This window comes from Antechinus flavipes, chromosome 1 (genome assembly GCF_016432865.1).
Source record: "Antechinus flavipes isolate AdamAnt ecotype Samford, QLD, Australia chromosome 1, AdamAnt_v2, whole genome shotgun sequence".
Classification (NCBI taxonomy): domain Eukaryota; kingdom Metazoa; phylum Chordata; class Mammalia; order Dasyuromorphia; family Dasyuridae; genus Antechinus; species Antechinus flavipes.
The window spans coordinates 287,506,094-287,523,313 of record NC_067398.1 but is presented as its reverse complement, the minus strand read 5'-3'; the positions used below and the strand labels follow the sequence as shown (position 1 = coordinate 287,523,313).

At 33.8% G+C, this 17,220-nt stretch overlaps 1 protein-coding gene across 1 annotated transcript; it reads right to left on the bottom strand.

The window, feature by feature from the left end:
* Positions 1-408: 408 nt before the first annotated feature.
* On the bottom strand, positions 409-15,189 carry DIRAS2 (DIRAS family GTPase 2). Its single transcript, XM_051962203.1, has 2 exons — positions 14,617-15,189; positions 409-1,159 (listed from the first exon to the last, which is right to left on the bottom strand). Exon 2 carries the CDS (start codon positions 1,120-1,122, stop codon positions 523-525), a length of 600 nt encoding a protein of 199 aa, XP_051818163.1. The 5' UTR covers positions 1,123-1,159; positions 14,617-15,189; the 3' UTR covers positions 409-522.
* Positions 15,190-17,220: the final 2,031 nt, after the last annotated feature.

The window sequence follows — 17,220 nt, the reverse complement described above, 5'->3', positions numbered from 1 at the left end:
ACCCCAAATCTTGCCATGAAAATAAGGGCTCCATAGACTGAGCTGAAAGAAATAACCTTTCATATATATATATACATATATATACATATATATATGTATATATATATATGACTATCTTGAAATAAATAGATGCTACCTTGCTTTGATATTTTTAGATATTTAGATAGCTATGTCAATTTACATAATAAACATTCTTTAGAATTTATGAGAACCGTTTTCTAATTCAAAATAATAATCCTATGTTTTTGACAATTATTGGAGCATATAATTAATTAGCCAGAACATTCAACTGTTTTGGCTTTCTTTTATTTCCTGACAGAATTAGTGAACTTGCAGAGTGATTGTTGGTTGTTTATTAAGTCAATTACTCTCTTTGTGAAAAAGAATATGTTTCTATTAAAGCAAACATTTTCAGTTAATGGGATTTTATCTTTAATCATTGGACATTCTTATTTTTAGCATATACATAAGTGAGGATGGAGAAAGGGCATGTAAAAACAAGAAATATGGAAGGTGGGGCTTTCACATGACCACACATTTACCCTTCAGCTTCTCTTTCCTTTTCTGTTGCTTGCTTTTTTTCCCATCAATCTGGAGACTCACAGTCCTGCGTTTCTCCAGGTTTAGCAGCTCTTGAAAGAGTTCTTTGACATTATGATTCATCTTGGCTGAAGTCTCCATGAAGGCACACTTCCATTTCTTTGCCAAAGCTTCACCCTCACTGCTCCGAACTTCTCGGTTTGGACTCTCATCATTCTTGTTTCCCACTAACATGATTGGAATGTTTTCCACATCTCCTTTGATCTGACAAATTTGTTCATAGATGGGCTTGAGTTCTTCCAAGGACTGTTGACTTGTGATAGAATAAACCAAGATAAAGGCATGGCCTTTAGAAATAGAGAGGCGTTGCATTGCTGGGAATTGATGGCTGCCTGTTGTGTCAGTGATCTGCAAAGTACAGATACTCTTATCACAGCTAATCACTTGGCGATAGGTATCTTCAACTGTGGGGACATAGCTCTCTCGGAAAGTGCCCTTCACAAACCTCAAGACTAAGGAACTCTTGCCAACACCTCCTGCTCCAAATACCACCACTCTGTAATCATTGCTTTGTTCAGGCATTTTGCTTGACAACTTTAATGCTCAACTTGGAAAATACCTAAGGAATAGAAGACATATTTGACACAGTTAATCAATTTCTAAAGACAAGAAATATTTATCCATTTCTGAAAATGCAAACAATTAACGATTTATTAAATATAGTGAAACTCAATTTTAATAGGCTCAACAAAAGGCATCCATTTTAATTTCATTTTTGTTGCGGCTGTTCTTGATTCAGGAGCTGGAGACACTGAGGCTAAGAGGGTTTTTTTTTTTTATTTTAAAGCAGCAATTAATTGTATACTTGATGGTTGTTTGGTCTGAGATATATAACTATCTGAAATTCTACTATCCAATTTAAGAACCTTAGAATTTAACTTCAAGATTAATGTTAATTCTTTCTAGACTTGAATCTTGGCTTTCTGATTTCATCCCTTCTTTAGGAAGAGATTTTTAATTTGGAAGGTAGAAGATACGTTAAGATACAGGGTTTCATAATAATACCGTAACAATTGTTATCTTTTCTGCTTAGAGAGAAACAGTGATAGAGATGCAATGTGGTATAGAAGAAAGAAAAATGACTTCAGAGTTAGTTTGAATCCCTGCTCTGCTATTTGTCACTGATTTCTTGAAATAGTGATCTGATATACTGTTTTGCATTTTTCAAAATCACAATTTCTATTTTCCATTCCAAAAATTATTTTGATAATGCTTTCATTTTCTCTTAATATTCTCAGAATTCTCCTAGGGTTTTTCCAAAAGCTTTCTGATTAAACATACAAAGCAGCAACAAAGAAGATAAAAATAGCAAATAACACATACAAAATATAGCTAAAAAATTCACACTATACAGATGCAGTAATGCTTCAATTATATATTGAAAATGCAATTTAATAGCATGATGTAAACTTCACAGCACATGAAAATGCCCAAACCTACCAAAAAATCTCGGAGAAGATAATGCTTCTTATTGAATTAAAATATTAAAGTCACATAATTTGGGATCTTTACTGTGCCTTCACCAAAGGTATCCTTGAAGGCTCAAAATTAAACTTTAAAATATAAATTAAACATTATGTAGTAAGCAAAGTCTTTCCACTTTAATAAAAGTGTCTATTAACTGATATGGTCAGGTTCAAAAGAGGTGATTTAGGAGAGCAATTGCTAATCCCAAATGATATGTTTGGGAAAAGGAACCAAATGTTGGGATTCATGCATGTGAAGAATCCCCCAATGGCCATTCTCTTTGGCAAAAGGTAAGATTATTTAGGAGAGATTACAGGCAAAATGAAGAGATATAATAGGCACCAGAAGTGATAAAAATGAAGCAGAGTTGAGAGAACAAGGAAAGGGATTTTAACAATTCTAACAATTAATGATAGAAAAGACAAGTTCCCTAGTGACCTTTACAATGAACCAGCTAACAGATTAAATCCTAAAAGAGATTTAACAGCCTAAAAGAGTCAGATGGCTATAAAAAGGAGAAAAGAATAGAGGCACGGTGATGGAAGAGAGAACAGATACTCTGAGGCATAGGGAAAGGGTGAGGAGAAAGACACCATGAGACAGAGTGCCATGTGTGGTGGATATAACCTAAAGGGGTTCAGCAAAAATAGCATGAGCCATGGAGAGATTTGTAGGGGAAATTCAATCTCAGAGGTTTGACATGTCAGATTTCTGACTGGACATAGCAAGATAGGGCTGCCTATGACTCACAAAGAATAGAACTATGACACTTTATTGATTCTGATCAATGCCCTTCCCTGCCTGCCCCAGGCAGCAATCCCAACAATATTTCATTCTTACTCTGCCAACTACACTCCAGTTACTTAAGAACTCATCATTAACTATCTTGGAAGTATCCAATTATTTTGGATAGGGAATTGGTCTAAGGATTTTTAAAAGGTTAAAAATCTTTTTAAAGTCATGAACCTTTTTGGTAGTCTGGTAAAGTATATGGATTCCTTTTCAGAATGTTTTTAAATATAAAATACATAAGATTGTAAATGAAAATAATTAAAATATAATGACATGTGTATATATACATACATATACATATGTGTGTTTGTATGTAAAAGTTTAAAAACCTCCAAGTTAAAAAATCTTAATTTAAACCTAGGGCTCTACTAATTCTCCTTAGGCCTCAATTTCTGTGATAAGGAATTCAACTAGATCAATTTCTGTAGTGAGGAGTTCAGCTACATCATTTCTAACTTCCCTTAAGCCTCTAAATCTTATGTTTAAAGATGATATACCATGATGCGGGAAAACTGGGACATTGATGCATTTTTGGTGGACTTGTGAACAAATCCAACCATTCTGGAGAGTAATCTGGAATTATGCCCCAAAAGTTATCAAACTGTGCATACCCTTTGATCCAGCAGTGCTACTACTGGGCTTATATCCCAAAGAGATACTAAAGAAGGGAAAGGGGCCTGTATGTGCCAAAATGTTTGTGGCAGCCCTGTTTGTAGTGGCTAGAAACTGGAAAATGAATGGATGCCCATCAATTGGAGAATGGCTGGATAAATTGTGGTATATGAATGTTATGGAATATTATTGTTCTGTAAGAAATGACCAGCAGTATGAATACAGAGAGGCTTGGAGAGACTTACATGAACTGATGCTGAGTGAAATAAGCAGAACCAGGAGATCATGATACACTTCAACAACAATACTGTATAAGAATGTATTCTGATGGAAATGGATATCTTCAACAAAGAGAAGATCTAATCCAGTTTCAATTGATTAATGATGGACAGAATCAACTACACCCAGAGAAGGAACACTGGGAAATGAGTGTAAACTGTTTGCATTTTTTTTTCTTCCCAGGCTATTTTTAACCTTCTGCATGCAATTCTTCCTGTGCAATAAGAGAACTGTTCAGTTCTGTACACATATATTTTATCTAGGATATACTATAATATATTTAACATACTGCTTGCTATTTAGGGGAGGGAGTGGAGGGAGAGAAGGGAAAAGTCAGAACAGAAGTGAGTGCAAGGGATAATGTTGTAAAAAAAAATTACCCATGCATATGTACTGTCAATAAAAAGTAATAATTATTTTTTAAAAATGAAAAAAAGATGATATACCATGGCCATTTTTAAAAAGGAAATATATTCTTGATATATACTTTTCTTTTCTAAACACAGGTTTATGTGCAAAGTGTTGAGGAAATTAATGTAAAAAGAAAATAGTTGCTACCCTCAAGAAACTTATAGTCTTGGTGAGGGGGGGAATAAAATATACACATTTAAATCATTTTAAAATGAATGCAAAGTAGCTGACATATAGTTTAACCCCAGTCTTGAATAAAAGACATTTTTTTATGTTTTTAGCCTTCATAAATCACTTTCAATCTTAACACTACATCAAGCTCAAATTTAACAAAAGTTTCCTTAGCTGCCTGCCATTCAGACTTTTGGCTTTCTTTTCTCTCTAGAAATCTCAAATTGTCTCTTTTTGAGGCAAAGATGCAAGAAATTAGTTCTTTTCTAATGTGGCTATGTGTCTCCCTCAGGTTCAAGGAATCATAGAATATGAGACACAGAAGGAATTTCAGTGGCCAATTCAACCTATAAAACAAAAAGAATCTTCATTATGTGAGCTAATTTACTTCCTTTTTCTTTCCACAAAGAATTAAGAGATAAAAACATCCAAGACTTTAGAAAATAAAAAGCCCATTGCATATCCAATTACTTCCTTTTTTTTTTAATTTGACAGAACTTACCTTCCTCTCTTCCTCTCCTCCAGTCCCTTGTTAAATAAACAGCTGCCCCCTTGTCAAAATCAGACTCTTTATAGGCAACTTTCATCCCATCCTTTCCAACAGATTGCTCTCTTATTTAATTCTCTTTTATCCCAATCAATTGTTTCTTTCCCTACTTCCTACAAAAATTGCATATTAAAAAACCCTGTAATCCCCTCAAACTATTGTACTATATTTCTTCTGCCTTTCTCAATGAGCTCCTAGAATAATTTGTCTGTCTAGTACTTATTCCCCTCCCATTTCTTCAGTTTTCCCATCTCATTTGTAGATGACTCCCAGTTCTCTACATCCAAACACAATCTCTCCTGAGTTTCATTCTCATATCACTAACTGCCTTTTGTATATTTTGATCCAGATGTCCAAGATATATCTCAAACTAAAATTTGCTCAAAGCAGATCTTTTCCTCAAAGTTTTTTTTTTTTCAAATTTCCCTGTTTGTCAAGTACTCAATCATTTTTCCGATTGATAACCTTGGAATTATCTTTGACTTTCACTCTCCCTTATCCCATAGATCCAATTAATTGCCAAAACCTGCCATTTTCACATCTTCAATTTTCTCTATATCTGACATCTTTGTAGTCATACAACTGTCATAGCTAAATTATTGCAATGGCTTACTAATTGATCTCCCTGCCTCAAATTTTTCTCTCACTCCAATTTATCCCTATGCAGCTGCCAATGATTTCCTTAAATGTGGATCTGACTGTCATTTGCTTATTCAAAAAACTTTACTGATTTTCAAGGGTTTCTAGGGGGAAATATCCACTATTCTATTGGGTTTTTCTTTTTTTCTTCTTTTATTTAGTCTATCAATATTGAGTGACTTCAAACAAAGTAAAACCAATGTAGGAAAACATATTTCTAACAATCATTTAAATGTGTTAGCAAGATAATGGCATTGTAGCATAACCTGATTTGCCCAGTTCACTCATAACACCTAAATTGATGGGAGAAAGAATAAAAAAGAGAATGAGTTTTGGAAGGTAAAATGTAGAGAAAGTAGGTTTAGGTGCCCAAACTGTGTACCTCCTTCACACTTTTCTAAAGTCACAATTATAATCAAAATGATTCAAGAAGACACAGTTCAAAGGTTAATAGATAGACCTCAGTGATTTGATTGGTAGATTTATCCTAGCCATAGATATAGATGCTTGAACATGACAATCACCTACATAAGTGTTATAGTTAAGAGATGACTGACAATTGGCAGCCCTGACAACTAAAATGATGGGGACAAGTATCTTAGATTAACTGATACATCACCCTTGAATACTGGGTGATGGTCATTACAAATATGTTCATGACAAATAAAAGGGAAATTGATAAGATTCCATTTCATTCCCTCCCCTCTTTTTTTAGATAAAAGTAAGCAACATGGTATTAAGATATTAGGAGAAACCATGTTTTCCAGAGTAAGGCCCCCAAAGCAAGCTGTATCCTGAGCTTGGATAACAACAATCCTTTGTAATTTACTTTCTGTATGATCTCACTCTTTGGCAAAATCATGTAGTTTTTTGACTGTTTTGATCTTTCTCAGGAAATCCCACTGGAATTGATATTGCAGCTAACATGCTGTAGCCGAAAATTATCAATCAATTCTTAGGATATGCTAAGTATACTAAAACTGGTGCTTTATTCTTGTTCCTCCTCTGCTAACTAGTTCTGTAGCTGCTGAATGATCACAAAGCTTAATGACCGTAACAACTTGAGGCAAACACAAAGCTCAACAATTCTAATAACTTAAAGTCCTTATTCCCACAGGACCCAAAAATGTCTCTATTATCCCTAAAATGCTTGCATGAATGGGCCTGCCTTGGGAATTCAAGACCTAAGAATGACTTTATTGGGTCCTACCTTTTTGTAGTTTTTTGTGCTTTAAACCCTCCCCCTGCCAAAAATCATAAGCCCTCCTTATCAGGTAGATTTCACTTGCAAACCTTCTTCCTCACCCTGAAATTAAACTTTTGTTTAATTCTGATTCTCCTGTCTCTAGCCTGCTATTAGGCTGTGGCCACTTATAGGTCAGAGATTGGTTCCAGTGGAGTTAACAAAGGAAGGGAGATGCAGATGTATTATGAAGGGAAAAATCCTGAAACATACAAATTCATACAAATTTCATATGAGTGTTTGAAGCAGAATTTATTTTTCTCAACCACTTCCCACTATTCCAGAATACATCATTTGCAAATTTTAATCAAATACTATAGCTAGATGATGCAGTGGTTAAAGTGCTGGTCCTAGTGTTAGGAAGATCTGAGTTCAAAACTGACCTCTTCTACTTGATCTCTGTGACCTTGATCAAGTCACTTCACCCCTGTTTGTGTGTTTGTATTAGTTTTCTCAATTGTAAAATTGAAATAATAAGTATACCTATCTTATGTGGCTATTGTAAGGATGAGATTTTTGTTAAATAAATTTGTTTAAAATGGTAAACACAATCCCTGGCACATAGTAGACACTGTATAAGTTTGTTTCCTTCCCTATCACCCAAGTAATAACACAGAACCAAAAGGTTAGTGGCTGCTGATCTATTGAAAATATGGCAGAATAAACAGTCACATGGACAGAAGTCATTGGGTAAAGAGGAACTACTGTGAGCATACACAAACAGCCTAGTTCTAGCTGAATATTCCTTGGCCTATGATGTCATCATTTTGTTTCTGGTAGACACTATTCAAATTAACTATGATGTTCTATTATTTGGGCCTAAAATTTGCAGACCTACCATGTAAACAATTGAAAGGAATAAAAAATAACATGAAACCAAAAATATCGTACAGTTTGAAAGTGCTTACATCTGTCTTACAAACTCAGATAGCATATAACTCCAGATATACTGAAAAGATTTAAATTAACCTTAAAAGAATTTTGTGTACTAGTAAAAATGTGTCAATAAATAGAAATTATCAAAGACTTTAATGACGATTGTTTAAAGGGAATAGATTGAGTAGAGATTTTGTCTCTGTTATATAGTTCCAGTATTGTCTTACATAACCTGTGAGCCTTTGAAAAGGCTCTCCCTGTTTAAACACTAGAAGTAGGGCATAACTGAGAGGCTTTGTCCATAATAAGAGTTGGAGAAAGGAGAATGTCTCTGAGAAGTAGTTTTACTTATCCTGTTACACTCAGCACTAGAGGCTCATCATCCTCAGATGCTCCTCAGCAGTAACACTTCATCGTTTTTCTGACTGAAGCAGGTTATGTTACTACTAGTATCTTCCCATAAGTTCTCAAAATCGAAGACAAACTCCTTTTTCCGGCATCTTTCTCTCAAATCTTTTTAAGAACAAGTCAGTCCTCTTTGTATAGTTCATGACTAGCAGTGAATGGGAACCTGGAAAAGTGAATGCACTTCTGTGATAACCCTGACATAAGCCCAAATTCCAACATGATGTTACCATGGTCTAAATGTTATTCTTAGAGCTAAAATAAAACAAAAAGCAGAAATTTATACAACTTGAATCACACAACTTGGAAACAACAGACTAGGAGTTTAACCCCAGATAATCTGACACAAAGATTAAATCATTTTTCATTATACCATGAATTTTTTCATCTATAAAATGAGGATATTGGATTAAATAATATTCTTCATGCACTAAAAGCCATAGTAAAAACTTTATTCGGATTTTTTTTTCTAAACATTTTGAAATGAAGACTCTGCTCTATATGGGAAGTCTCTTTTTTTATCAAAAAGATGGAACTCACCACATATGTCACTTCTTATTCTCCAGAGAAGTGTATGTACATATCCCACTCACACATATACCATTTATTTAATATATATATGATATTTCATATATAGGTAGAAAAGCTTAAAAAAAAAAAACCCAAAACTCATAGTTGGATATGGCTGAAAAATAACTGAATAATATGCATATGTTATATGTGTGTCTGTGTGTATATATATATATATATACATAAAGTTATGAATAAAAATGTTATTAAATATTATGAATATAAATGTTATAATGAAAACTCTTAACTGCCACATTATTTGATGCCTCCTTTTTATACACTCGAGTCCCTGAGGAAAAAAAAACAAATTGGAAAACAACAGTTAATTTTAGAATAGTGGATATGATTTAATGTAGCCCACTATATGGGCTGCGGAAAACTACATGGACATTCATGGCATGCTTTGAATCTTGCAAAACTGTATTTTCTGATCACTTAAAAAAAAATCTGATCCCAAAATATCTTTCTTATCTTTAAAAAAAAAAACCCAAATCATAGAACATAATAACTCAAATCAAAGCCTTTTTTAATTAAACAGAATATGAAATTATTTTCTCTCCTTTCTCTTTACAATAGAGATTTATTTTCCTTCATATTGCCATCTGGAAGAAGGAATTTGAGTAGCTTAGATAATTCATAATCTGAAGGCCCCAGCTGGAATATTCCTTAGCCTATGATGTCATCATTATGCTTCTGGTAGACACCATTCAAATTAACTATGATGTTCTATTATTTTGGCCTAAAATTTCTCTTCTATTTATTTCCTATCTACGTAAACAGTTGAAAGGACTTAATAAAAAAATAATATGAAACCAAAAATACCATGCAATTTGAAAGTGCTTACATCTGTTTCACAGACTCAGATAGCATATAACCCCATGTATACTGAAAATGTCTAAATTAGCCTTAAAAGAATTTTGTGTACCAGTAAAAAGGTGTCGATAAATAGAAATTTTTCAAGACTTTAATGACAAGATTGTTTAAAGGGAATAGATTGTTTAAAGGGAATAGGTTGAGTAGGGATTTTGTCTCTGTTATATTGTTCCAGTATTGTCTTACATAATCTGTGAGACTTTGAAAAACAAAATAGTGAAAGAAATTGAGTGGAGAGAAAGGAGACTAAGGCAAATGCCCCAGAATAAAAGTAACCTAAGTGATTCAATATCCTAGCCTCAACCAGTTAATCAACTAACAGAATAATATTATTTTTATTTTAAAAATTATTTATGATTGTGATCCCTTTTTCAAGTTCAAACTCATTATTTGGATTAAAAAGAGAACAGCTAATTGGCTAACAAATGGTCAACCATGGATTTAAAGGCCATGGAGAAATTCTAACCATTCTTACTCCAAGTGTTTCAGCCAAGGGTGAAAAAATAGGGAATTTTCTTCCAGTATAGGAATTGAAAATTGCAAATTGATCCAAACTCCTGAGGGGACCCTCTTGAGGAGAGAAGAGAGTTTTTACTTATCTCTCTCCTTTGCCATCCTTTTCCATTGACTTTCCTTGTGGAAAAGGGACCAGCAAGGTACAATAAATCTAAAGAGGTGTAGAGAAACATATCAATGATAAACAGACAAATATTAAGCAGACAGAGGAGGATAACCATTTTATAGAAAAGTATGATTCCTTTGGTGGAAAGAATGATAGCTTTTGATTCTTGAAAGATATCAGTTATCAGAGTCTAGCAGACTTAAGCTTCAGGAACTTAAAGAGAAAAAAACCCACCCCCAGTGCCAACCATTCATGAAGTTTTTCTTTATCATGTGTTCCCCACACATATATTTCACAACTATTGTACTTTTAATTTGTGCCTTTCTCTACAAGAAGAGATTTTTTACTCATAGAAGAATATTTGGTTATAAGAACACATTTATATTGGAAACTGGTCTCCACATTTTAGGAACAATAAACATAGGGTTCAATGAGAAAAATGTTATTTTGTCTCCTCAAGCATTTATTCCAGAATAAAGATGTTAGGACAGAAATACTTATCTTAGAAGAAAAAAACAACAGATTTGGTAGCTCTAACTAAACAATAACTGTAATTTAACTTAAGTTTATTTTAGTTCATATTTTTTAATTTAAAAAATTCCTTAATTTCTATATCTTCTCTTTTCTTTCTTTTTTTTTTTTAAATTTAATTTTATTTAATAATAACTTTGTATTGACAGAATCCATGCCAGGATAATTTTTACACATCATTATCCCTTGCAATCACTTATGTTTCGTTTTTTCCCCTCCTTCCCTCCTCCCCCCCCCAAGATGGCAAGCAGTCCTATATATGTTAAATATGTTGCAGTATATCCTAGATACAATACATATTTGCAGAACCGAACAGTTCTCCCGCTGCACAGGGAGAATTGGATTCAGAAGGTAAAAATAACTCGGGAAGAAAATCAAAAATCAAATAGTTCACATTCATTTCCCAGTATTCCTTCTTTGGGTGTAGCTGTTTCTGTCCATCATTTATCCAATGAAACTCAGTTAAGTCTCTTTGTCAGAGAAATCCACTTCCATCAGAATACATCCTCATACAATATCGTTGTCGAAGTGTATAATGATCTCCTGGTTCTGCTCATCTCACTTAGCATCAGTCCATGTAGGTCTCTCCAAGCCTCTCTGTATTCATCCTGCTGGTCATTCCTTACAGAGCAATAATATTCCATAACATTCATATACCACAATTTACCCAGCCATTCTCCAATTGATGGGCATCCATTCATTTTCCAGTTTCTAGCCACTACAAACAGGGCTGCTACAAACATTTTGGCACATACAGGTCCCTTTCCCTTTTTTAGTATCTCTTTGGGGTATAAGCCCAATAGAAACACTGCTGGATCAAAGGGTATGCACAGTTTGATAACTTTTTGGGCATAATTCCAGATTGCTCTCCAGAATGGCTGGATTCGTTCACAACTCCACCAACAATGCATCAGTGTCCCCGTTTTCCCGCATCCCCTCCAACATTCATCATTATTTTTTCCTGTCATCTTAGCCAATCTGACAGGTGTGTAGTGATATCTCAGAGTTGTCTTAATTTGCATTTCTCTGATCAATAGTGATTTGGAACACTCTTTCATGTGAGTGGTAATAGTTTCAATTTCTTCATCTGAAAATTGTCTGTTCATATCCTTTGACCATTTATCAATTGGAGAATGGCTTGCTATATCTTCTCTTTTCAAAAGATGTAGAAAATTTCTCCTTCTCTACCTAAAATGATTTTGTAATTTTTAAAAATCCACTGGTTTTGAATAATACATTATTTACTTCTGGGAATTAACATCCTTTTGTCTAACATTTTGTTAGACATGTTTATAAGCATATATTCTTTTATAATTTGTTGGATATGATTTTATCATAAAGTTACTGAAAATGTAATGAACATCTTTATATTGTCCTAGTTATTGCCTTGTTGGTAGGATAACTGCCTGTTTTGAAAAAAAAAAAGGTCCTCATTCTGGAGAGCAATTTGGAACTATGTCCAAAGAGGTATCACACTGTGCATATCCTTTGATCCAGTAGTGTCTCTACTGGGTCTGTATCCCAAAGAGATTATAAAGGAAGAAAAAGAACCCACATATGCAAAAATGCTTGTAGCAGCTCTTTTTGTAGTGGCAAGGAACTGGAAACTGATTGGATGCCCATCAGTTGGAGAATGGCTGAATAAGTTATGGTGCATGAATGTTATAGAATATTATTGTTCTATAAGAAATGATCAACAGGATGGTTTCAGAAAGGCCTGGAGAGTCTCTTACGTGAATTGATGCTAAGTGGAGTAGAGACAAGAGAACACTATACTCAACAACAAGAAGATTACATAATAATCAGCTCTGACAGACTTGGCTTTTTTCAACAAAGAAATGATTCAGAACAATTCCAATAGACTTCTGATGGAGGGAGCCATTTGCATCCAGAAAGAGGACTTATAGGGATTGAATGTGAATCACAACATAGTAATTTCACCTTTTGTTGTTGTTTACTTGCTTTTTTTTCTCATTTAAAAAGATTTTTTTATCTGATTTTTCTTATGCAGCATGATAAATATGGAAATATGTATAGAAGAATTGCACATGTTTAACACATATTGTTATTTATACACAGCTATCACTTGCTATTTAGGGGAAAGGGAGGTAAAGGGAGGAAGAAAAATTTGGAACGCAAGCTTTTGCAAGGATGAATGTTGAAAACTATATTTGCATATATTTTGAAAATAAAAAACTATTACTTAAAAAAAAGAAAAGAGGGTTCTTTTTCAGTAGTCTAGCTGTAAGTGTATACTATTTAGTAAGATCAGCTTTAAATCAGCCTGAGTTGAGTAATTCATGAATCTATAAAATTTATAAAATGGTTGATTTTTCTCTCCTCACTGAAGAATGAAATCTGTTTTTTCAATCGATGTGTGAAGTATCTTCAGCCACCCAGAATTAGATTTATGGTGCTATAGGACCATCTTAAAACAGTAAAAAGACAGGAGTACCAAAATTTCTATATTTGTCAGTAATTACAGAAGAAATTCACAAGAGCAACAGTGACTTCTGTGTAAACACTTATTAACCCAATGCCGCATGCATAGAAGAAATAAAGCCAAGACAGACTGAGGCAGCACTGTCATAATATAGAATGTTAGGAGTTAATGAAAGCACATCTTTTTTTTCTTTTTACAAAACTTATTGATCTATTTTCTTTCCTAACTAAATTTCAATGTGCAAGATTTTAGTAGGTTAACAAGGTTTCCCTGCTTTACTCATCTTTAAAATGGGGGAAAATCACATCTGTAAGACCAAACAGGATGTATCAAATGTGGTATTATAAAACTGATTATTTTTGAGTCACTTCAGGCTCCAATCCTTAGGATCAATATACACTATCAGTCAACTAACCACCAACTAATTACTTTAATTTTAATTCCATTTTCTCACTTTCATTCCTCCTTAGAAAAATGCTGGATGCCATTGAAGAAAAAATGTCATTGGTATGTTTATGGAAAGTTATGTTTTAAATCTTCACGAGATGGAGGGGTTAGAAAGAAAATTTTAAAAACTATTTTTCTTTCAAAAAAGGAAGCTGAAGAAAAAGAGCAGCTGAGACACAAATGAAAATTTATGAAAGAAAATCTACCAAAGCAATTATATCTTATTTTGGCCTTTCTTTATCTAAAAGACCTTATGGGTTCATTTTCACCTCAGTAAGCTCACCTAAGAAATGAAATTAGATATAGTAGACAAATTATATCCCAATCTTGCAAAAGGTAAATAGAAACATATTTCTATTTTCCAGGGGAAAGAACTAGCACATAAAAGTCCATGGAGCTACATTCCTTAAGCATTAAATGGAGATATTTTTAAAAATCACTTTAAAGGTTTTCTTTTCTTTCTTTCTACAAGCCAAAAGGAATATATTAGACTACCTATGTGAACCTATAGAAAGGCAAAAAAAAAAAAAGAAAGAAAGAAAGAAAGAAAGAAATACTTGTAAACGAAAATTAAATATTTTCAAATGTTAAGGTTGAAGGGAAAGGATCTGAGGAGAAAAAATGCAATTAAGCTTTGATTTCTGCATGTCTCTCAAAGAGTACAAATGGCATATTCTATTTCTGTACTGGCAAGCTGTTCTGCATTTCCCTTTTGGCTGTGATATTAGGACCTTTATTTTTAAACTGAGTTAAAACTTCCTCATCAGCAGGAACAAGAATGAGCTTTTAAGAATGAGTCCACAGAATGAGCTTTCCCAAAACACTAAATCTTATTTTGAAAGAATTAGCATTTGAGATACTCTCACTTTTCCTCTGTGAATTATTATTCTTTTCTTTTTTTTGAGATAAAATATTTTTATATTATCAAATTACAAGGAAAGCAGTTTTTAGCTAGATAAACTTCATAGCTGTACTTGTCTTTCCAAATTTCTAAATGCATTTTAGTGTAGGCACTTGAAAAATATGTAAATTTTTATCACATACATATTCAGTAAAATAATAGAAAAAACGAATAAGAAATTATTTACCTGAGAAGGAACACACTCTATCAAATATTCTTCAATATATTTCTCTCATAGCAAAAAAAAAAAAAAAAAAAAATTTTTCCCCTTATCCTCAGGCCAGCCCTCCAAAATCAAGATTTCCTCTAAAAGAAAGCTCAGTTGCCTGTTTTGATTTTCAAAAAGCTGTAGCCCTGGTTGCTGCTGCTGCTGCTGCTGCTGCTGCTGTTGCTGCTGCTGCGGCTGCTGCTGCGGCTGTGGATGCTGCTGCTGCTGCTTCGAAGCTTTTCTGTACCTAGTCTCTCTTAAACTGCTATTTCTGACTCTTCTTTCAGTACAGCTGGTCTCCACAATGTGCTTCTATTCACTCTTGCTCTAGCTGAATCCTCTTTCTGTTTTTGCTCTATAGCTAATGGTTTTGTTGGTTAAATTTATATTCTATTTCTGATTCCTCATTTCCACCTTTTTTCCCTTCCTCCCTCTTTTCTTCCTTTCCTTGTCCTTCCCTTTCCCTTTCACTCCTTGTTTCTTGCAATCTTTTGTGCTTTCAGGAAAGGACTAACTGTAGCTGCTGCTTTTGATACTGTTTAAATGGCGACTAAAAAGCTTGGCTAAGTTTGCAAGTGCCACCTACTGAATGTTTTTAGAATTTTTTTTAAGGACGGGAATTTTCTGGTTATGTAGGCAAAGGTAAGCATTTCTTTGCAAAACATTATAATTAAATGATTTGCTGATACTTGCTATGGTGCATCACTACCTTTATGTTATGGTTGCTACTATTTCCTTTCTTATTCCAAATACTAACAGAATCCCATATCCCAAATTTTCAAAGCAAATAGAACTATCCTTGTTTTATAATTGACATTAATTATATGAGCTTTCTTTTCTGTATTCAAATGTAGAATTTATACTTACTCTTTTTATATGACATGTTACTCCACTATGTATAAAATATGTAATTAATGAGTATAATTAATTCTCCTAAAGAAAAATTGTATATATTCAGGCTAATAAAATAACTAAGCTAGTAGGATTAGAAATTTTTCTCCATTTAATAACTTCACAGTAAAATTACTATATATATACATATTTGTATATATGTATATTTACATGATATACATATATACTTATAGTTATGTGTTTATTTATATACATATATATATAAAAAAGTAAAAATGATAGCACATATTTTCCTAAATTCTGTATTGTCAATTTTATTATGTCAGCCAGACACAGTGCTAATCCCTGGGAAAACAAAGAAAGACATCAGAGTCATTAGACAACAGAATATATGGCATGAAGTAAAATTCAAGAAGGGAAAGGTGGAAAGGGTTATGAAGGGCTTTAAAAGCTAAACAGAGAATTTTATATTTGATCCCAAAGATAATAGAATATCACTTGAGTAGCAATGGATGGTGACATAGTCAAGCGGTTTTAATAAAAACCATTTGATAGCTGAGTGGAAGATAGGATTGAAGTGAGGAGAGATTTGAGTCAGGGAGACCAAGCAGTTGAATTGCAATAGCTTAAGCATATAGTCATAAATCCTGTTGCCAACGTAGTTGCAGAATCAGAGGACAGAAAGAAGTACATCAGAAAGAGATGTAAAGGAAAGCAGAAATAACAGGAGTTGACAATTGATAGGATATGGAATGAGAGAGAAAGTAAGGAGTACAGGATAATGCCTAAGTGCAAGGCAAGGGAACTGGGAGGATGGTGGTACCCTCAAGAGTGATGTTGAGAGTAAAAATTAAAGAAAAAAGTTATCTTTTTGAGGGAGAAGACAAAAATGTAGAGGGCTGAAACTCTTGAGTTTATGCATGGAGGTCCAGATAACAGAACACTTAAGGCTAATTACTGATTGGACAATATTCTATAAGCATATACTTGGAAAATGGCCCTTCCCATTATCCTGTGCTGGCTCGATAATTGGTATATACAGAGAATTGTAGGAGGGACTGGAGGGTGGGGGGTGGGGAGTAAGACTAGCCAGGATCATTTTGGCCGTAGACGAGGAAGAAGGAAGACATGGAGATTCTGCTTCCATCCAATTCAATTCTATCTCTAAAGACCAAGAATAAAGACCGAGGATTTTTGCTTATCCTGACTCTGGCTGATTCTAAGGTATCCAGAGTGCTAATGCAGTCATCACACAAAAAGACTCAAGACAGAACCTAAAGGAAACCTGTTGTTAGAAGGGATAGCCTGGATAAAAATCCAGCCAAGGAGACTAAGAAGATGTGGCAGTTTTGCCAACAAAAAATATTATTAAGTACTTTTTAAGTATTATGTACCAGAAATGTGATGAATGCTGGGACACTAAAACAGGAAAAAAATTAGTTCCCATCCTTCAAGAATTTGCTTTCTAATAAGGAAAGACAGCACATAAATGGTAGCTGAAATGAGATATGGGGAGAAACATGATGTCATCTCTGAAGCAGAGCTGGTAGGATGATGAAGGATGACCAGACTAGGCCCTTCCCTCAAAAGAACAAGCTTCAAAAGGAACTTACCAATTAGAGAAGGGGAATGACATAGCAAAGAGAAGTTTTGAGATAAGAAAGCAGCTTACAGTCAGAAGCATAAGCAGGAGAGGAAAAAAAGACCGAAGTTTCATGAAAACTAGAGAGA

Coding starts and splice junctions, on each gene's coding strand:
- DIRAS2 (XM_051962203.1), bottom strand. CDS start 1,122: ATGCCTGAACAAAGCAATGATTACAGAGTGGTGGTATTTGGAGCAGGA.